The 23,192-nt window shown below is 38.7% G+C and overlaps 1 protein-coding gene across 1 annotated transcript; it reads right to left on the bottom strand.

The window, feature by feature from the left end:
• Window positions 1-2,323: 2,323 nt before the first annotated feature.
• Window positions 2,324-22,938, bottom strand: LOC100750803 (killer cell lectin-like receptor 2). Its single transcript, XM_035448728.1, has 6 exons — window positions 22,844-22,938; window positions 22,424-22,457; window positions 15,181-15,271; window positions 7,864-7,931; window positions 4,864-5,017; window positions 2,324-2,475 (listed from the first exon to the last, which is right to left on the bottom strand). The coding sequence occupies exons 1-6, from the start codon at window positions 22,936-22,938 to the stop codon at window positions 2,324-2,326; spliced, it is 594 nt and encodes a 197-aa protein (XP_035304619.1).
• Window positions 22,939-23,192: the final 254 nt, after the last annotated feature.

Raw genomic sequence — 23,192 nt, 5'->3', positions numbered from 1 at the left:
GAGTAGAGTCCATAAGAGTAAAACAACCAATAACAGGCAGTCTTTCAAGACAGGTTTCTCCATGCAGCCCTGGTTGTCCTGGAAATCATTCAGCATACTAGGCTGGCCTTGAACTCAGAGATCCCCCTGCCTTTGCCTCCCATGTCCTGGTATTAAAAGTATGTGCAACTACAAGGAAGACACCTTTTCAATATATTTATAGATGAATAAATATTATTAATAAAGAAAAATCAGTGAACAGTTTTCTACCACCTCAGAAATGAACATAAACCTTAGATTTTATACAATACAACACTTTGAAATATAAAATAGATACATACATTAATGTACATATAAACATTTTCTTTTATTTGTAAACAGTTATATAAGTAACTACAGAAACAAGTCAAGTGAATGTTTTAGATACTCACACTCACTGTGTCTGTCAGGATGCTCCATTGACTTTATGTGCTCTTACATTTTTGGTTATTTTATTGTGCCTTGTGCAACTTAGGATACACAATACTGAGCTATGTTCAGTATTCCATGAATGGCAGTCAACTTCTAGACCATTCATTTTCCCTGCCTAAGTCTTGCTCAGACACTTCCTTCTGCACCTTGTCCTTACCTGTGAGCTCCACTGAAAATGAGGAAACCCTTGTGAAATGAGAGAAAAGCCTTTGCACACCATCCTCCCAACTCCTGCCACAGTGTTAGAGCGAGGGCTCAGAAAACTCACAGTTTAGATGAGCCACTATCAATCCATTGCCATTCTTTGCCTCCCCTGTCATATGACAATCCAATCCAGTAAGTCTTTGGATAAAGTTGGGACTTAAGGACAGTCTGTAAAGGGAACAACATTGTTTAATAGTTCTGTTTGGTAAGAAAAAATGACCAGAATAATTCCCAGCTATTCCCACGTCAATTCGCTGCTGTCCTGTCCTGCTCCTCCGTGTTCATTTTCTAAAGTGGTTTCTCACTAGTAGCTCATTTAGGTCAAAACCAATGTCAGTTTCATCAGTTATTTAACATGAAAACTTCAAGTGTCCAGTGATACTCCATTCATTAAATGATCTGTGACTGTATTTCTTACACAAAAACCTCGGTGTGTAGCCAAGGCTAATCTTTAACTGATTAGTCTTCCTGCATCAGGTCTCCAAGGATGCACTACATATTAGCTCATTAAATACTTTCTGACATTTTATAAAATTATTCAACTAATTTTTCCAAAACACTACAGAAGCATGTGGGCAGTGTTCATCATAAGTGGTCCCCTGTCTTCAAAGCAAATTCATTAAGATGAAAAGTCCTATGTGAAAATCTGTGAATCTAAGCTCCCTTCTCCAGAGAGGAAGCCATGCTGTAGTTCAGATCCAAAAATGACAGAACTTCATGAAGGGGATGATTTTAGAAAACATTCCATGTATCCAACATGCAACATCCAAGCGGCATGATATCTCATTAAATATCAGAATACGTTTTAGAATATAGGTTTAAATTTAGCTATATTTACTGTATCAACATTAATAATTATTTTGTGCTGTAATTTTTTAAACATGTTAAATTGCCGTGCCAATTTTCACCATATTCTAAATAACAAAGTTTCAAACTGATCCTGCAAGCATTTCTCTAGAAAAATATAATCTACGTATATAGACATTTCTTTAGTAATAAATATAATCAGACAATGGCAATATTTGGCCACTTTTTTTTCTTTTAAATACTTGTTTCCAAACACACACATCTTTTATGATACAAGGAATATTCTGAAGTAAATATTGTGAACAGATTTGGTGAAAATCCCATGGGTTAACTGGTGTAACTGTTTTGTTGCACAGTTCTCTCATCATTTCCATTTTGCAGATTGGACCAGAGGTCAATTACGTTCCCTGTTGTCACCTAGTTACTCATCTCAAGCAGCTTCCTTTCTGGGTTCCAAAGACCAAGCCCTGGACAGCTGCTTCTGGGGATTCAGGTGGCATTCTATGGAGATAAGTAACTGTCACTTGTAGTATTGCTGCACCAAATGGTTAAACTTCATCAGGGGAAGGCATGCCTCTGTGAGTGACTCTCTTGCAAACTCCTAAGAAAGTGGGGAGATTTAAAAGACAACTGTCTCTTTAGTAACAGTGTCCTCAGAACAGACCCTGTGTCCTGACACCAAATGGAGAGCAGAAAGGAATGGACTGGGAAACTCTTAATGCATGGTTCTTGCTCGCATTACAAGAAAACCACCTACAACCAACCCCTGAAGGACTTTCTTTTTTGAAAAACCCAACTAGGCTCAAATCTCATTATCCAATTGTTAGAGAAGGAATCTAAGAATAAGGAAATATGTAAGAGTCTACGGTACCAGTTCATCATCATCATCTGTCTTCAGAAGGGATAAGCTGCAGTCCTCACAGGTCTGTTTGCATCTATTCCAGCTTTTATTGTCCATGATGAAATAATAACATTTTATGCCACAGCAGAACCAGTGTCCTTCAACACGTTTACCTGCAACAGAGAAGGGAATGGTGAAAATTCTTATTTTCTGGTACTTTGTTTTCAGATCAATGTATTTTTTTTCTTTTTATTATTATTAATTCATGTTAGGGATCAAGCTTGTTTCACATGTAATTCCCCTCTCCCTCTCCCTCCCCTCACCCCCATTCCTTCTCCCCCAGCTCCAACCTACCCCCACCATCCACCCACCACTCCCCAGGCAGGGTGGGGTCCCCAACCGGGGCTCCACCAAGTTCACCAAATCTTCCTGTGCTGGGCCTAGGTCCCTCCCCATGTGTTCAGAGACAGAGTGCATCCCTTCAAGTGGGATGGGCTCTCATAGTCCCCCACATACACACCAGGGCAAAAAGCCTATATAATAAAGTAAAATCTCACAGTTCTCAGAAATTAAGTTTCTAGAATGCTAAAAGACCCCTGCACACCCATGCTCTATACAGCACTGTTTATCACAATAGAGATAATGAAAACAACTTTAGTGTTCTTTCTTGGTGAAAATGTAGAGAAAATGTAGCACATACACAAAATGGAAAGCTATTTAGCCTTTAAAGGGAAGTAAATCTTGCCTGGCATGTTTTATGGCTGTAACCCCAGCACTCCACAGAGTGAGTCAGGAGGATCACCACCAGTGTGAGGCCATCCTTGGCTGAGTAGTGAAATCCAGGACATCCTGGGTTACAGTGAATTTCAAATCAGCCTAGGCTACAGAATGAAACCACGTCTCACATCCAAACACCCAAAAGGGAGATCCTGACCCATGTGACCCACTGTGCAGTAAGAGTCTCCCAGGCTACTCCTGCCTGTTGCTCACTTAGTGTCAGTACCACAACATCGGTTATGAGACCCATTACTAAAGAGACAGCAGGGTCTTTTCAATCAATCTCCTGCCTTTCTCAGAAGTATGCAAGAGAGTCCCTCAGAGAAGAATGGGTGAATTAGAGGATAGATGCAAAGGAAACAAGCCACTCTCAGGACCATACTTTATGATTCCACTCAGAAGATGTTTCTACCACAGCCCAGTTCTATGGATCAAAGACTTGTAAAATGCTGAGAGCTGGAGGGAAGGAAAATGAGCACTTCCTGCTCAGAGGCAGTTGCACAGATGACAGAATTCTAGGTCTGGAGTAACACACAGTACCCACAGTGACCCACATACTACTGTACACTTAGATCTGTGCTGTGGTCTCTATTAAATTTCTTACCTTAGGAAACACATTAAGATGTTTTGGAAGGGAATGATTTGTTCTTTTTATTGTGGTAACACCTCCAATGGTATCCCCACATGCCCAGATGTGTCACGTTGGGAATATTAAAATGTATGCACTTTGTGTAGCAACATCTCAGTATAATTATTTTGTTTGGTGAGGTGTTGGGGATGGATGTGGTCTATAGTGAGCTTTATCCCCAACCTTTGTTTTTCTATGAAGATGTATCACAGTGTAGCTCAGGAAGACCTGTAATTTGCTGGGCTGCCTAGACTCTCCTCAAATTTACAATGCTCCTTTCTCAGACTCCTAAGCACAAGCATTGCAGCATTATGCTATCATTGAATAATGGCAATTATTTTATTCTAAAATAGTAACAGAAAACATGTTTAATGACTCTGAAATGCTTCAAAAAATATTTTTGGAGCTTTTTATTTTTCTTTTCCTGTTGTATGCATTATAACCTATCAGTTTTAAAGATAATATTAGTCCTTACTAAATGAATATTGTCAACTCCAACTATCCCAACACAGTGAGTTCATATAAAATGTCTTTGTAACCCATAATCTGTGAACAAATAGTTAATAATAATTGGCAAGCTGTGCTAATTAGTCATGGTGCAAAGTAAGAAAGGTTCCTTGTAACACGATATTTCATCTTTTCTGCATCATTAACAATGTCACTAATTGAGATTAATGAGTGTAGGCACCATGGGGAAGCTGCCATGTGCACTGCAGGAAGGATAATTTCATTGCAAACAGACCTTCTGTGTGAAAAGGGAAGCACACACACACACACACACACACACACACACACACACACACACACACACACACTTATGTTTGGCCTAAATATTTGATAAATAGGCTCTAACTGGAAATTTCCATTTTCTGTCAGCAACAGATTTGGACACTTGGATTTGCTCATGTAGCAAAACAACCTGAATTCTCAAGGGTGCTGACCTGATTTTCCATCTCCTAGGGGCATTAGGAGCCAGAATGGCCACTGAAATTCTAGAAACTATAAGATTCTCCTAAATCAGACAGGAATTTCTAGAGTTCCAGGCCCCTGCACTGTATAAGGAAACCCCATCATAGCCTGCTAATTTGACGTCAAAGTTTAGTGAGAGGAAACAATACAGAATAATTTAATTCTTTATTCATGATCTCCTCCATACCTGTGTGCTGTATGCAATCTAAAACAATCTTAGTTTCCCCATAGCATCTCTTCCATTCACTGTTGACAGAGTTCAGATGATCTTTGAGGGCATCACACTCAGTAGACTTATTATTGAAAATTTGTTCTTTTAAGTTGCATTCATTTTTCATGATGTAGTCCATTTGGTAGAGTTTTTTTAGGATATTCTCCTGTCCATGTTTCTCTTGTCTGCACTGCAAAACTAAAATTAATAGCAAATATGTAACACCAAAAATGCTCATAAGTTATAAATATTGAAACTTAAGATAAAAGAGAAAGCATATGTTGACATTTAACACATATCATTACTTTGTTATTTTGACATTTAGAAATAAACACTTCAATTAACTTACTAAAAAGTGGAAACAGGAATTTCTATCTACAAATTCAGTGTGAATTTGATATATTCACACTGTATACGATACAGCTGAATAAAATTATGGTGGAAGTAACATATCTTCAAATTACTTCATTTTATTTCACAGACCAAGACTTACAAATAAATACCTAAATAAAATATTCAGCAAACACTTAACATACATTGGAAATCTAAATAAGAAACATGAGAAATACGACACAATTCTCATTGGACCAGATGGAAAGCATGATACCCACGAATGTAGTTAAGTTTTGGCACAGCCTGGGAGTGATTTCCACCAAAGATGTAAAGGAATCCAATAAGGCTGAAGCTTTAATGTCTCTGTACACATCTAGCCTTTCACACAACCATGTCTTTAATACAGACTGAGGACAAATGAAAAGAAAGCCATCATTTCTTTTTGCACAGCTCCTTCTCACAGAATGTTCACATAACATTCAGTCTCCAAGAGGGTGAGGCCTCTCATGTGTTGGGATCAAAGCTTCAAATTCCCAGCTGCTGAGATCAAAGGCATGAACCTCCCAGGTGTTGGGATTAAAGGTGTGAACTACCACTGGCCTGTACTGTTTCTCTTTTAGACTGGTTCAATCTCCTGTAAACCTGGATAGCCTTGAACTCCTGATTCTTGCTTCCACCTCCCAAGACCTGGGATTAAACAATGCACCACTGCCTGGCCTCTATGGTTAACTAGAAGCTAGCTCCTTTCTCTGATCTCCAAGCAAGCTGTACTTGTCAGAACACAAACAAAATATCACACAATACTAACAAGTAAATTCCAAAGCAGCCAGGACTACACAGTGAAACCATCTCTTACATCTATACCCCAAAAGAGATATCCTGACCTAAGTAGCCAAGTGTTCTTTAAGAATCTCCCAGGTGACTCCTGACTGCTGCCCACTTAGTGTCAGCAAACAGCATCTGTTATGAGCAGGTTCATTTCTGAAGAGACAGCAGGGCCATTGCAAACCCTCCGTTTCTCAGAAGTCTACAAGGAAGTCTGTCAGAGAAGCATGGATGTATTTGAGGATGCAAAGTGAAACATGCCTAGCCCAGGACCATACTTTATAATTCCACTCGGATGAGGTTTCTATGAGAGTCATGTCTAAGAAGCAGAGACTTGTAACATCCCAGGGGCTGGGGGTTGGAGAGCTAGCACTTGCTACTCAGAGGCAGTTATATGAAGGATGCACAATTCCCACAGTGCCACATTAATGCACAGTGCCCCCAGTGACCATAATCAACTGTGCACTCAGTTATACTGAGGTCTATGTTAAATACTCTTTCCTTAAGACAAATAAGAGACATATGAAGAAGCTTTTGAAGATGATAGTTTGTTCTGGTGTTTGTGGTGATGCCTTCAAGGGTATATACACATCCCCCAAGTATGTGAAGCTTAAGAATTAAAATGTTTGCAGTTTGTGTAGCAATAACAATTCAATATGATTACTTGGTACAGTGTTGTGATTGGCCCCAATCTATTAAGGAACTATCTCTGACTTGTTCTGTGAAGTGATAGCACTGTGTAGCTCAAGTTGGCTTGGAATTTGCTGGTACTGCCTAGACTGTCTTCAAACTTACAATACTACTGCCTGGGCCTTCTAATCAAAAGCATTACAGAAAGATGCTATATTCAGAGATGATAGTTATTTTATTCCAAAATCATAACAAAAACATTTTTGATGAATCTGGAATGTTTCAAAGATTATTTTGGTGGTTTTTTCTTTGAGATATTTTCATGCACCAGTTTTAAAGATATTATTAGTCCTTGCATAATGAAGATTGCCAACCCCTACCATGAGTTGAGATCATATGCAAAAGCTCTCTGTAAACTCTAAATCCTGAACAGTTGTTCATGATAATTAATAAGCAGTCAATTAAAGATAACCACTCATGGTGCAAGGTAGGGCAATTTTCTCATAACACACATTTTCATTATTTTACCATTATTAATGGAGTCACTAACAGAAGCTCAAAAATGTGGGCTCCATGATGAAGCTCCTATGTGCATTGTTGGTAACAAACAGGCAACTTATTTGATAGCAAGTAATGAGGAAATGCACACTTTTATTTATGACTGCAATCATGTAAACACCATTATTCTATTTTATCCAAAAATACTTGGTAAATATACTCTTACTGGAAACATCCATGTTCATCAGGAACAAAGTTGGAGACTTGGATTTGCTCATAAATCAAAACAAACTGAATTATAAGGGTTCTTGTGAGTCCATCCCCTGGGAACAGCACAAGTGGGGGAATGGCCACTGGGTTCTAGAAATTATAAGAGTCTCCTAATCAAACAGGGATTTCTAGGTTTCTGGGCTGTTGATGGGGTAAGGAAACACTAACCATTAACCCACAGATCACCAGTATTGTAAGCTGCTAATTAGACTTCAAACCTTCTGGAGAAGAAACAACACATAATATTGCAATTCTGTATTCAAGATTCCCAGTACCTGTGCACTGTATGCAATCTAAAACAGCTTTCCCTCAGCATCTATGCCATTCTCTGTTGAGGGAGTCCAGATGATCTTTGAGTGCATCACATTCTATTAATTTATTTCTCAGCATTTATTCCATTAAGGAGGTGATGCTTTACATGCTGAGGGACTCCTGGAGATTGTTAAGAGTTTTCTGCAGTTTATGTTTTTCTTGACTATACTGAAAAACTAAAAGTAGTAGCAAATAAAGTAAAATAATGCCCATAAGGAGTCATTACCAAATTTAATATTAGAGAAAAAGCTTCATGTTGGCAACCAACATGTATCATTACTTTAAATGCAATTTTTACACTTAAAAAATAACACTTCAGTTAACTCACTATAAGAATGGAAACATGGCCTTTCTACGACCAACCCAGGAACTAGGTGAGTCTCTGCCCTTACCCAACTCCTGCCCAAAACATCACTCACCCAGGACCCCCCCCCCACTGCCTGCGCCTGCGGACTTGGCGTAGACACACCCAGGCAGGGAGGAGCTCCCTGCTCCCTGAATCTGCTAGCACTCCACTCGTCCATTCCACCGACCGACCCAGGAACTTGTGAGGAGACTACCAGGAGAGGCAAGACCATCCAGAGTTGTGGACATTGAATTCCTGGCCACCACACACCACTGGGTCACAAAAGGAGATAGAGAGACCCCACCTGCACCTGGGAAGAAGACAGAATAAGATTTCACTAAACAACAGAAAGACCAATATGAAACCACCAGAATCTAGGGACTCCACTCCAGCAAGATCTGAAAAGCCAAACACAGAGCATGAAAATGAGATGGACCTCAAAAATTATCTCAGCAAGATGATAGAGACCTTTAAAGAGGAAACAAGAAAATCCCTTAAAGAAATAGAAGAAAAAGCAAACAAAAAATTAAACAAAATGGAGGAAAAGACAAACCAAAAAATTCAAGAAATAAACAAATCTCTTAAAGAATCTAAAGAAAGCCAAGAAAAAACATCCAAACAAGTGAAGGAAGCTCTTGAAACAGTTCAAAGCATGAAAGCTGAAATAGACACAATAAAGAAAACACAGAATGAGGCCATGCTGGAAATGGAAAGGCTGGATAAACAATCAGGAACTAAAGACATGAGTATAACTAATAGAATCCAAGAGAATGAAGAGAATCTCAGCTATTGAAGACTCGCTAGAGGATATACATTCATCAACCAAAGAAAACCTCAAGTCCAACAAATCCCTAACACAAAATATCCAGGAAATATGGGACACCGTAAAAAGACCAAACCTAAGAATAATAGGTGTAGAAGAAGGTGAAGAAACACTGCTCAAAGGTACAGAAAACATATTAGAAAAAAAATCATAGAAGAAAACTTCCCCAACCTACAGAAGGATATGCCTATGAAAGTACAAGAAGCTTATAGGACACCAAACAGACTGGACCACAAAAAGAAGTCCCCCCCAACACATAATAATCAAAACACCAAATCTACAGAATAAAGAGAAAATATTAAGAGCAGCAAAGGAAAAAGGCCAAGTAACATATAAAGGCAAACCAATCAGAATCACACCCGATTTCTCAATGGAAACTCTGAAAGCCAGAAGGTCTTGGATAGATACACTACAAGCACTAAGGGAGCATGGATGTCAACCCAGACTACTGTACCCAGCAAAACTTTCAATCACTATAGATGGAGAAAACAAGATATTCCATGACAAAAACAGATTTAAAAAATACATATCCACAAATCCAGCACTACAGAAGGTTCTGGAAGGAAAACTCCAACCCAACAAACATAACTACACTCACAAAAACACTGCCAATAGATAATCTAATTTTACCAAACACAAAAAGAAACAGGAGGGCGAAATCCACATGCAATGACACCACCAAAAATAAATCCAAAACAAAGAAGAACCAATGAACAATGGACATTAATATCCCTAAATGTCAATGGCCTTAACTTACCCATAAAAAGATATAGGCTAACAGAATGGATACGAAGACAGACTCCATCCTTTTGCTGTTTACAAGAAACACACCTCAATTTCAAAGACAGGCAATACCTCAGAGTAATGGGAAAAAATTTTCCAATCAAATGGGCTCAAGAAACAAGCTGGTGTAGCAATCCTAATATCTAACAAATTAGACTTTAAACTGAAAGCAATCAAAAGAGATGAAGAAGGACATTTCATACTCATCACAGGAAAAGTCCATCAAGATGAAGTCTCAATCCTGAACATCTATGCCCCAAATACAAAAGCACCCACATTTGTAAAAGAAACATTACTAAAGCTCAAACCACACATAAAACCACACACACTTATAGTAGGAGACTTCAACACCCCCCTTACACCACTAGACAGGACCACCAGACAGAAACTTAACAAAGAAACAAAGGATCTGACAGAAGTTATGACCCAACTGGGTTTAACAGATATCTATAGAACATTCCATCCAAACACAAAAGAATATACCTTCTTCTCAGCGCCACATGGAACCTTCTCAAAAATTGACCACATGGCTGGCAGCAAAGCAAACCTCCACAGTTACAAAAGAATTGAAATAACCCCCTGTATCTTATCAGACCACCATGCATTAAAGCTAGAATTCAACAGCAATATGAATTGCAGAAAACCTACATATTCGTGGAAAATGAATAACAACACCCAATTGCACCATTCCTGGGTTGAGGAAGAAATAAAAAAAGAAATTAAAGACTTCCTAGAATTTAATGAGAATGTAGACACAACATACCCAAACTTATGGGACACTCTGAAAGCAGTGCTAAGAGGGAAGTTCATAGCACTAAGTGCCCACATGAAGAAACTGGAGGAAAGTCACATTAGAGAATTGACAGAACAACTGAAAGCTTTAGAGCAAAAAGAAGCAAACACACCAAGGAGGAGTAGACACCAGGAAATAATCAACCTGAGAGCCGAAATCAACAAAGTAGAAACTAGGAAAACAGTACAAAGAATCAATGAAACAAAGAGTTGGTTCTTTGAGAAGATCAATAAGATAGACAAACCTCTAGCCAAACTAACCAAAAGGCAGAGAGAGAGCATGCTAATTAACAAAATCAGAAATGAAAAGGAGGATATAACAACGGACACTGAGGAAATCCAGAGAATCTTCAGGTCATACTTTGAAAACCTGTATTCCACAAAATTGGAAAATCTAAAGGAAATGGACAGCTTTCTGGATAAATATTACTTACCAAAATTAAATCAAGATCAGATAAACAGTTTAAATCGACATATAACCCCTAATGAAATAGAAGCAGTCATCAAAAGCCTCCCAACCAAAAAAAGCCCAGGGCCAGATGGCTTCACTGCAGAATTCTACCAGAAATTCAAACAAGAGCTAATTCCAGTACTCCTCAAACTGTTCCGCACAATAGAAGCAGATGGGATATTGCCAAACTCTTTCTAGGAGGCTACAATCACTTTGATACCCAAGCCTCACAAAGATATGACTAAGAAAGAGAACTACCGACCGATATCCCTCATGAACATCAATGCTAAAATACTCAATAAAATATTGGAGAACTGAATCCAAGAACATATCAGAAAAATCATCCACCATGATCAAGTAGGCTTCATCCCAGGGATGCAAGGATGGTTCAACATACGAAAATACATCAATCTAACCCACCATATAAACAAACTGAAACAGAAAAACCATATGATCATCTCACTAGACACTGAAAAAGCCTTTGACAAAATCCAGCATCCCTTCATGATAAAGATCTTGGAGAGAACAGGAATAACAGGAACATATCTAAACATGATAAATGCAACATACACCAAACCAATAGCCAACATCAAACTAAATGGAGAGAAACTCAAAGCGTTTCCTCTAAAATCAGGAACAAGACAAGGCTGTCCACTCTCTCCATATCTCTTCAATAATGTACTTGAAGTTCTGGCTATAGCAATAAGACAAGAAAAGGTGATCAAAGGGATACAAGTTGGAAAGGATGACGCCAAACTTTCATTATTTGCAGACGACATAGTAGTCTATATTAGTGACCCGAAAAACTCTACCAGGGAACTCCTACGGCTGATAAACACCTTCAGCAAGGTAGCAGGATACAAAATTAACTCAAAAAATCAGTAGCCCTACTATATACAGATGATAAATCCAATGAGAAAGAAATCATGAAAACATCACCTTTCACAATATCCACAAGCAACATAAAATATCTTGGGGTAACACTAACCAAAAAAGTGAAAGACTTGTACAATAAGAACTTTGAGACTTTAAAGAAATAAATTAAAGAAGATACCAGAAAATGTAAAGATCTCCCATGCTCTTGGATAGGTAGAATTAACATAGTAAAAATGGCAATCCTGCCAAAAGCAATCTACAGATTCAATGCAATCCCCATCAAAATCCCAACACAGTTTTTCACAGACATTGAAAGAACAATACTCAACTTTATATGGAAAAATAAAAAACCCAGAATATCCAAAATAACTGTTTACAATAAAGGATCTTCTGGAGGCATCACCATCCCCGACTTCAAGCTCTACTATAGAGCCATAGTTCTGAAAACAGCTTGGTATTGGCACAAAAATAGACAGATAGACCAATGGAATCGAATTGAAAACCCTGATATTGACCCACGCACCTACGAATACCTTATTTTTGACAAAGGTGCTAAATCTATACAATGGAAAAAAGATAGCATCTTCAACAAATGGTGCTGGTACAATTGGATTCGGACATGCAGAAAATTGCAGATAGATCCATACCTGTCACCATGCACAAAACTTAAGTGCAAATGGATCAAAGATCTCAGCATAAATCCAGCCACACTGAATCTTCTAGAAGAGAAAGTGGGAATTACCCTTGAACAAATTGGCACAGGAGACCACTTCCTGAACATTACACCAGTAGCACAGACATTGAGGTCTGCAATTAATAAATGGGACCTCCTAAAACTGAGAAGCTTCTGCAAGGCAAAGGAAGCAGTCAGTAGGACAAAATGACCACCCACAGAATGGAAAAAGATCTTCACCGATCCCACATCTGACAGAGGACTGATTTCCAAAATATATAAGGAGCTCAAGAAGCTAGCCACCAAAACACCAAACAATGAAATTAAAAAGTGGGGTGCAGAACTAAATAGAGAATTCTCAACAGAGGAATCTGAAATGGCTGAAAGACACTTAAGAAAGTGCTCAAAATCATTGGCCATCAGAGAAATGCAACTCAAAACAACTCTGAGATACCACCTTACACCTGTCAGAATGGCTAAAATCAAAAATGCCAATGACAATCTATGCTAGAGAGGATGCGGAGAAAAAGGAACACTCCTCCATTGCTGGTGGGAGTGCGAACTTGTAAGACCACTCTGGAAATCAGTATGGCAGTTGCTCAGAAAAAATGGGAATCAGTCTACCTCAAGATCCAGCCATTCCTTTCTTGGGTATTTACCCAAATAGTGCATATTCATACAACAAGGACATATGTTCAACCATGTTCATAGCAGCATTGTTTGTAATAGCCAGAAGCCAGAAGCAACCTAGATGCCCCTCAACTGAAGAATGGATTGAGAAAATGTGGTACATCTATACAATGGAGTACTACTCAGCAGAAAAAAAGCAATGGAATCTTGAAATTCGCAGGCAAATGGATGGAACTAGAAGAAACCATCCTGAGTGAGGTAACCCAGTCACAAAAAGACAAACATGGTATGTACTCACTGATATATGAATTTTAGACATAGAGCAAAGGATTATCAGTCTATAATGCTCTTCACCAAAGAAACTAGGAAACATGAAGGACTCTAAGGGATAAATAGTCCCCAGGAATGGAAGTGGCATGAACTCCCGAACTAATTGGGGCATGAGGGTAGGGGGGAAGGAGCTGCTACAATAAGAGCAAGAGAAGAGGAGAAGAGGAGAGGAAATGGAGGGGCAGAAACATTGAGTTGGGGGAAGAATAGAGGAAAGAGAGCAGGATGAGAGATACCATATCAGAGGGAGCCACTATAGGTCCGAGAAGAGATCTGGAACCAGGGAGATCTCCAGAGACCTACAAGGATGACACAATCTGACAATCCAGGCAATGGTGGAGAGGATAACCCAAAAGCCCTTCCCCTAAAATGAGATTGATGACTTCTCTTTATGCCATCCTAGAGCCCTCATCCAGTGGCTGATGGAAGCAGAGACAGACATCCACAGATATACACTGAGCTGAAATCAGGAATTTAGTTGAAGAGAGGGAGGAATGAAGAACGAAGGGGTCTGTACCAGGTTGGAGAAACCCACAGGAACAGTTGGCCTGAACAAGGGAGAGCACATCGACCCCAGATGCTGTCGGGGAGGCCAGTACAAGACTGATCCAGACCCCTGAACATGGATGTCAATAAGGAGGCCTCTGCACTCCAGGGAGCCTCTGGTGGTGGATTAGTATTTTTCCCTGGTGCAAGAAGGGACTTTGAGAGCCCATTCCTCCTGAAGGGTTATACTCTGGCCCTGGACACATGGAGAAGGGCTCAGGACCAGCACAGGAAGATTTGGTGGACTTTGCAGAGCCCCTGTTGAGGGCCCTACCCTGCCTGGGGAGTGGTGGGTGGATGGGGTGGGGGGTGGCTGGGGTGGGGGTGGGGAGGGATGGATGGGGGTGAGGGGAGGGAGAGGGAGAAGGGACTTACATGTGAAACAAGCTTGTTCTCTAACTAGAACTAATAAATAAATTTTAAAAAGAAGAATGGAAACATGAATTTTTCACTATTTGCAACTTCAGTGTAAAGTAGATGAAATAGCTAAATAATATTTTTGTGGGAGAAACATATGTTCTGATTACTTCATTTTCCCCAACAAAAACTAACAAATAAATACTTAAGTAAAATATTCAGAGAGACCTAACACACCATGAATATTCAATCTAAGAAACATGAAATAATAGCAGAGTTATCAGATGGAATAACCAGAAGAGAGATAATACCATGCAAATATGCAGCTGTGTTGTAGCCCTTCCCATCAGTAGTTTTTTCTCAAGGAAGTGTTGACATTAAATAAAAGATAAAGATGAAGCTCCAGAACTTCTTACAAACTTTTGTTTACAGATCCAGTCTTTTCACTTACCTGTGTCCTGAATATGACATGGGGCAAAAATTCACAAAATGGCATAATGTGTTTTGTACAGCTATTTCTTACAGTATGTATATGTCACATTCATAACCACCTGAGCTCCAAAAGCAGAATATAACAAACACATCTGTTATCAGAAGGAATATGATCATGAGTTAGACAGAATGAGGCAGCCCAAGGCAGCCCAAGAGTCACCGTAATGTCCAATGGTTCAGAGGTCAAGGGGAAGTTAAAAACTCACAAATTCCAGGCCTCCTGTAATGTCACCTGGTGACAGACATAGTGGACAAAGTATGATCTTTGTGACATAATTAGTGTCCATTGAAATTACCTAGACAAATGTTGTATTTGAATTACTCACTGTATATCAGCCACACTGAGATTGCCATCATCAACAGTAAGCAAAGGATCCCGAGAGCCACTGCAATGAGATGTAAGGAGATTAAACACTCCTAAAGACATCAAAATTGGTAAGCAAACCATCACCAGGATCACCCCATGGTCCATCACTAGCCATAACCTGGGGCATCATATGGAACACATGGATGATAACTCTAATTCCAGAATACAAAATCATTCCTACACCAGGTGGTCAGAGTTAAAACATACGCAGGAGAACAATGCTAAATGGAATCACAAATTACATATGCACATGCAAACATGCAACTAATAATTAAATAGAAAGTAAACAATACAGACAATACATCAAAGAAGAAGGGTTAGGATGGACTGGAAGGGTAACAGAAGGAAGGGGGAACAGAATATAATAATAATGGAGTAAAGATGATCAATAAATCATATGCATATACAAAAGTCATAATGAAGCCAATTATTTTATGTAATTAATAAATTCTAATAAACTGTAAACAGAAAAGCTTAAAATTTTACATTTCTGGATGACATATACCCATTCTGTTTATACCCTATGTATAGAAGCATTTTTTTATGACTTCAGATAATTTTTGCCAGTTCAGCCTTGAGATCTCAGTCTTTCTGACTCAGCCTCACAGGCAGCTGGAATGACAAGCTTGAGCTGCCTCATGCAGGTGCACACGGTGTCAAAAGTTCATCTTACAAACTACTGAAGGCATAAGCAAGATGCAGTAGGGAACCCCAGACAGTAATTAGGAACCCACCAAGAGATCACAACTAAGCACAAAGAGGAAGGAAATATCAACCAATGGCTTGAGAAACCGGAAGCCAGTATGACTATTCTGAACTCTGTAAGGGCCCATCCTTAAAGAGTTCCTAGAAGTCAGCTCTTTTCTTGTCCATTAATTTCGTTTTTCTCTGGAATTAAGATATCTAACCTTGTGCATTTGAGGTCTTGGGTTCTAGGGTCCCCTCCTCTCATTATCACCACACTAATGTAGTTAAAATGTTCAGGTTAGAGTTTATATATGACAAAATTTAAGGGCAAAAGAAATAGAGAGTAAAGTATTTAGATTTCCCTTCTGAACTGACTGTGGTTGCTGATGGTTGGCATTGGAGTTTGATGAAACTCATGGAATATCTTGTTTTAGTAACAGCTTTGTTTTTAACACACACTTTGCATTTCTTTAAGATTTTATTCATTCTGAAAATTCAGGGTTTCTTTAGACTACAGTTACTCCTTGCTAATGGCATCACATTTTAAACCATATTTTGATAAAAATAACTGAAACTGGATGGTTTCTCAAATTCATAAAAATGTATTCAAGGCAGGCAAGGCGGCTCACAACTGTAACCTCAGAACTTGAGAGACTGAGCTAGGTGAATTAAGAATTCTGGGCCACCCTTTGCTACATAGCATAGTCAAGACTGTTCTTGACTACTTGAGACTTTTGTTCAAACAAACAACAACAACAGTAAAAACAACAATAATGAAAAACTAACACAAAGCAAAATAAATTATTGATTTTTCCAGTCTCAAAGATTAGTTTTTAAAAAGCTTTCAAGTCTTCATTCTTCCCTCCATAATCCTCTATGACCAGCTGGCTCTCAGCAGAAAGGCTAGAATAGTTTTCAGTGTCTGGTGTGAACAGTGTGTAGGAGGAGAGCACTCACCTTTTTGTCTAACATCTCTGGGACCTTGAGTCTCCTCAGGACTGACTGGATTCTGTGACTCTGAAGAAGACTCAAAAACTCTTGAGTTTGAATAAGTCACCTCCTGATTCTTCATCTTGAAAGGAGGTAACGAAGGCTTAAATTAAAACCTTGTCTTGGGATGATGTCTAGGTAAAGAAAAAATTAAAATGTCCAACTTTAGAAATATTCTAGAATTTTTTGCTTAGGTAGCGTAGAAGTTTGTTAACTCTTTAAGGGTCTGAACCCTGTAAAGAGTGAGGAAGGTGACTTGTTTCCACAGACGTGAAAAACATTTTTAACTAGCTGCCACATCAACAATTGTTGGGAGGTGCATGCAAAGAAAAACTTTGAATTACCAAATAAAGGATTAGGTAATAACCGGGCCATAAGAATTTGTGAAAAAATTGGTGACACCCTAGTGACTGACATAATTTATAACTATTACATATCAGAAATTCAAAACTTGCTTAAAACCAAATCTCTTTGCTTTTAAGGCTTTTGTAAAAGTTGTGATACACATGTGGATATAAAATGATCTTGTTGTCTTTTGACCACATTTAAAAAGTATAAGCCAGAAACAATATCCAAAGGATTATATGAAAGGAAGTTAAAATTTCAGATTCCAGATGTGATAATAAAAGTCTCCTTGGTTAAAGCCAAAACAACTGTATTCATAATTGCAAAGGATTCCATGGACATGAACATGCCACAAAAATCAGGACAGTGTATGATATTACTCTAGGACCCCATATAAGAATAAAATTTTTCTATAATGGTACATGATTTTTGTCCCAGAACTCAGAGTCAGAGGCAGGAGGACCCCTAAGGGCAGAACATCTAGATATCAAATTGCAAAATAGCCACAACTGCAGAGAAGGATTCTGTCTAAAAAAAAAAAAGTAGAAAGAATGATAATTCATCAGTAGGCAGTATAAATACTCATAAATTATTCATTCTTAGAATAGGAATCAGTATACAAATTATTAAATTAGAGTTACTTATAATTTGCTTTGTTTCTTCCATTAAACAGTATTTGAAGGGGCCACCAATGAATAGGTAATAGTAAAATGTTGTTGATGGACTCTATTCATATTTAGTAATTCTAACACATTTTAATTGATGAAATTTTCTAAAATCATTTACAAGTTCCCTTATTCTCTAAAAATAAAATGGTTTCCTATTATAAAATTCTAAAAAGCACATAAGAAGCTATGTAAACCACTTGAACTAATTACAAAGTAATTAATTTTATTCATCCTTAATTTTGATTACATAAAATGAAAATAATAGCACAGCAAGAGAAAAATACATTTCTTGAAGTTTAATGCCAATATTCACAGGCAGATTTAATAGAGTTCTAATATGATCAGTTGTCTTTCTTATCTATGTCATTGTCATGCATTCCATTTGTATCTGAAAAGCATTTCTCTAGAATAAGCATGGTCCTGTGATAGAGATATCTGAAGAAATCAGAGGAGCTGTTACCTATTCCCCTTGCAGGGGGTGATGCAAGTGGATGGAATCGAAGATGAGGAACAAGTTGTCCTCTCCAGCTCTGTATCGCCTCAGAAGCTCCAAGTTTAAAGCAGAAGTGTCCCATCTGCATGATACTTCAGCTCTTAAAGTTCTGCCCCTCCTCTTGACCAAAGTGAAAAGAGGAAATTGTATTTTGAGAGCTGATACCGAAAGATAGGAAGCATGAGTTATGCATGCCTACATTTGAAATGATCCCCACTTCACATGTAGCAGAATTATGTTTATAATCTGTGTTTGATGACTGAAAGGATGAAGGAAAATACATTTAGAGAAATTACTGCCAATATCTTCAGCTAAAATGTAATGTAACTCTAAAAAGCCATTGGTTAGAAGAGATGGCTGAAACAGCTCTATATAAATAAAAGGGTATATAGAATAAATGGGATGACTAAATTCTTTAGTTCAAAATTTAATAATTTTGGGGAATTTTGCCTTACATTAATATTTCAGAAGAAATATTACTTTTTTGTTGTATTTACTGAAAGTAAATGTATATTAGAAATGCCAAAAGACGATCACGTATCCATTGTGGTTTTCTTGGTGTGTTCTGAGCTACTTTTTAATCTACACATAATACTTAAAATGAAAGTTGATACCATTCTACATCTGGTGAATTCATTACTGTTATTTCAGTGTGACTGGGCAATCAACCCAGGGTCTTATGCATGCCCCCAAGTGCTACACCATGAGCTACATGTTCACCCTTTAAGGGTTTGTTTGTTGTTTTTTTGTTTGTTTTTTCGCTTAGTTGCTTGGTTTGGCCTCTAGGCTATGTTTCAGACAGGGTCATGTTGTATAACTAATAGTGGCCTGAATGTCACTATGTATCCCAGGCTGGATTCAAACTCACTGTTCTGCCTCATCCTCCTCAGTTCTCTGTTACTTATATACATTACTAGATCAGTTGACATTGTGTGTGTGGAGGGGGTGATGTATATGATAACTTCAATATGGTTTATATAAACAAAAACTTACATGTAAATATACATGGCAACACACTGCTGCAATCCCAGGAAGCAGAGACAAGAGAATACTCAGAAATGCAATGACAGCTTGGTCTGTTATATATTGAGTTCCCGACCTTGTCTATAAACCACCTCTCTTCCCTGACAGCAGGTATCATGAGGCAAGTCCATCCATCCCGTTCATTCTTCTACACATGCCTATCTACACTTCCCCTCCCCCCCGTCACTGCTTGTCATGGGTTGGCAAATGAGAGGCCTCCGCCTAAATGATGACACCTCAGCTTGAGATTTCCAACCTCAAGAAGTCTAAAGCCAAAATCTCTCATTGTGTTACAAATTACTCAGCCTATTTTTCTGTTACAGCAACTGAAATGAACCAGCATACACAGTGAGCTAGGTTCTCTATCCCACCATGCCACTAGGAGTGATGATTAGTGTTAGTGACATGACAGAAACAGGCAGAGACAGGCCTTGGGCACACCTGTCAGAGATTGTCTAGGTTAAATTTAGTTCTAAAAATGACTTTGAGGGATTTGAAGGTAAATTGAGGTGGGAAGGTCCATGCATTGTAGCTGATGCCATTTTCCTGTGCTGAGATCCCAGACCATACAGATGAAGACAGCAACTGAGCACAAATGCTCATCACTCCCTCTATTTCTTGCAACAGATGAAACGTGAACAGTTGCCTCAACCTCCAGCTCCAGTGACTTCCCTGCCATGAAGGACTATAACCTTGAACCATGAGCTAAAATAAACCCTTCTTCCACTTTGTTGTTGTTGTTTCTATTTTGTGTTAATAGAAAAAAAAAACTTAAGATACTGGGAGTGCCAGTGGTTTTTTGTTGCTTTTTTGTTGTTTGTATGTTATGTTTTGTTTTATTCATTTTGTTTAGTTTTTTAGAATAAAATAGAGACCATTAGTGAAACTGAAGACCTTGCAAGTCCACAGCAGTGAGAAATTACTGTTCTAGAATACATCAGGGATGACATCAGGTCTGGGGATTCACATCAAACTGTTCATATAAAGGTTAATTCTGCTGAGATATTTTTTCTGATTTCCATCCTCAATGGGAGGCTGTTGTTCTCAGGAAGAACACTGAGCAAGTTCAGAGTTCATGCACATGTTTGAGTGTTGCTTGTCTCCTCTCTCTCCGAGTCTGTGATACGTGATCAAAATCCTTTCCTTCCTCTCTGTGACAGCAGAATGTACAACAGATATGGTGCCTACAATGTGTTTGACAAACAAGGACAACAAAGTGAACAGAAACTAAATACAAAGTGAAGACAGAGTCATACCAATTTTTCAGTTTTAGAAAGAAGCAGAATCATACCAATGACTTTCAGGTGCCAAATAAAGTCACATCTGCAAATTCTTCTGTTGATTACAAAGTGCTAAGATTCTGGTAAAGAAAAGTCTTTAAATGAAAATGATTGCCTTAAAAGACTATCTTCATAACTAATTGGTTGACACCCACACTGCAGTTCTTTGAGTGAAGTACAGCGAAAAAAAATGGAAAGTATGGAATTGCATCACAGCCAGCTAATAAAGCAGAAAGGTGAGAAATTTGGAAAAGGTTTTCCACTTTCTTTAATTTTTACTTCTAATTTCACTTTTGTGCAAAAAAACATACAGATGAACATTAATATATTTCCAGTATATACTGATGTTCCTGGCTCCTTGCTGCATGAGCTGCTTTATCTGGGAAACCACATGATGTGCCCACTCACTTCCGTGAGACAGCTACGCTGAAGCTGTGCACATCGGGGTAATCACACCTCCAACCTCGGGTCACACCCTCAGCCCTCAGCAGAGGAGTTATCATTTCACATCTGCAAGATGCTCTTCCTGCCCAAACTGAGTAGGTTTTCAGGAATAGCTAACAGCCCAGCGAGAAGCTGGGTTTGAACCACTTCACTGGGAGGGAGGAACCACAATTCTTGGCCAGCTTCCTACCTCATGATACTTCTCTTCAGAGGTCAAATTTGACAACACTTAACTTCACAGTTCTTGAAGCATGGAAAACAAAAATTAATAGAACAACTCTATTTTGAGATTTCCTCTGCCCATAACCACAGCATGTTTCCTCGCACTTATAATGACCAGTGTTACAATATTCTGCTTTACCATGGCTCTCCAAATAATCCTTGCTGGAACAGAAGCTCTGAAAGAAAAAAATGAGAACGGTCTTTTGGGAACTCAGTAAGAGTAATAAAAGGGCCAAAAGGTTTCTGATGGATATCTGGGCTCTTCCATATTGAGGAAGGAAATCCATAGCAGGTTTTTTGTCTCTTCATTCCCTGTTCACTCACTATATCGTAGTTCAGATAAGAGATTCTAAGCAGCTCTCCAATTCTACTGCATCCCCTCTGGAGTTGGCAGGCTCAGCTCATCCTTCTCAAAGCAATCTTTTTTTTACATTTGATTTATCCTGATATGTGATCTGATATAGTTCAGGATGGCCCAGAACTGACTATGTATCTGAGACAGGCCTGGACTTCTGATCCTCCTCCCTCCAATCTGGGAGTTCTGGGATTACAGTGTGAGCCACTGATTCCAGCCCTCATATCAGTCCTTTGCTTTGTATAGTTTTTTATTTTGATGAGGTGAGTTATCCTAGCTTTTTATCCAGTAATCTTAGGAACTTAGCTATTTAAACAAAGGGATCTGTGGTTCATCTCTGACACATTTTAAGACACAGGTTGCTAATAGTTAGATATGCAAATAATATTAGGTATTGTTCATATTCCTCATAAAATGTTTCCATAGTGGTCTGGAGAGTTGCCTAAGCAGGTAAAGAAGGACTGGCTAATCATCCTGAGGACCCAGCTTTGATTCCCAGCACCCACACAGGGCCTAAGAACTATCTGTATGCCCAGTTCCAGGGCTTCTGACTTCCTCTGTGACCTCCAGGAGTACTAGGCTCATATCAGGTACTCATATCTACAGGCATACATGTAGGCCAAACATCTATACATATAAAATAAAAATTAAAAACTTTTCTAATACACACCAGCTTGGCTTTGAAGAAATATTACCCTGCCCTCTTCACTGTACACATAGGCACAGAACCTGGAAAGTTAAAAGAAAACCAAATTAGTAAGAGATTATGAGAGAGCCTGTGAATGGTGAACACACCGTTTTCATCAGTCTTTCTTGCTGTTCTCTGTTGTTGCATTGGGTGCACAGTGGTAATATACCCAAGACTATATGTGAGAATATGTGGTGAGCACTGTGAAGAAGCATCCTAAGAGAGCTGCTGAAAATAAAAAAAAAAATCCTGAAAGTAATGAGTAATTTGCCAAGGTGGAATCAGAGGGCGAGGGTTAAAAAGAAGCACATTGATTTTACTTTCATAAATTAACAGATAGCCTCAAAAATTAATGACCAAGTATCATTAAAAACTATCAATATGTGTAAGACATATCTCAAAATACTGAGAGAAATGAAGACCTCACCAAATGATGAATGCAAACATGGTCATGAGTTTAAGCAGTACCGTGAGGGTTAGGACACTTTTATGCTGCTGATTGAGTGCGTTACCATGAGGCATTGCTGAAGACATTGTGAGAGAGGGAAAGGAAGTGGAATAGCCAATACAGACTGAAAAACCCTGGGCTTGGGGGATAGGTATATTTCTCAGTAAGGGTGCTAGAAATGGAAAATGGAACCCATGTCATTCCACATGTAGACACCTCCACTAAGACAAAACAGGGAATTCCCACAGTAGGCCCCACAGAGTAACTGTGACTGAAGAGGTGATTAAGCAGTTAAAGATATGGCAACTGCACTTTTCACTCAATTTTA

Source organism: Cricetulus griseus, chromosome 8 (assembly GCF_003668045.3).
Source record: "Cricetulus griseus strain 17A/GY chromosome 8, alternate assembly CriGri-PICRH-1.0, whole genome shotgun sequence".
Taxonomy (NCBI): Eukaryota; Metazoa; Chordata; class Mammalia; order Rodentia; family Cricetidae; genus Cricetulus; species Cricetulus griseus.
Note: the sequence above shows the minus strand (reverse complement) of the source record. Positions and strands in the feature narration are given on the sequence as shown.

What these genes read in the sequence shown, in the direction of transcription:
- LOC100750803 (XM_035448728.1), bottom strand. Translation starts at nt 22,938, where the DNA reads ATGCCTCATGGTAACGCACTCAATCAGCAGCATAAAAGTGTCCTAACC. An exon ending in CTCAGTGTGGCTGATATACA is followed by an intron (nt 7,932 to 15,180) that starts GTGAGTAATTCA and finishes TACTACTTTTAG; the next exon opens with TTTTTCAGTATAGTCAAGAA. An exon ending in ATCTCCAGGAGTCCCTCAGC is followed by an intron (nt 5,018 to 7,863) that starts ATGTAAAGCATC and finishes CAAATGGACTAC; the next exon opens with ATCATGAAAAATGAATGCAA.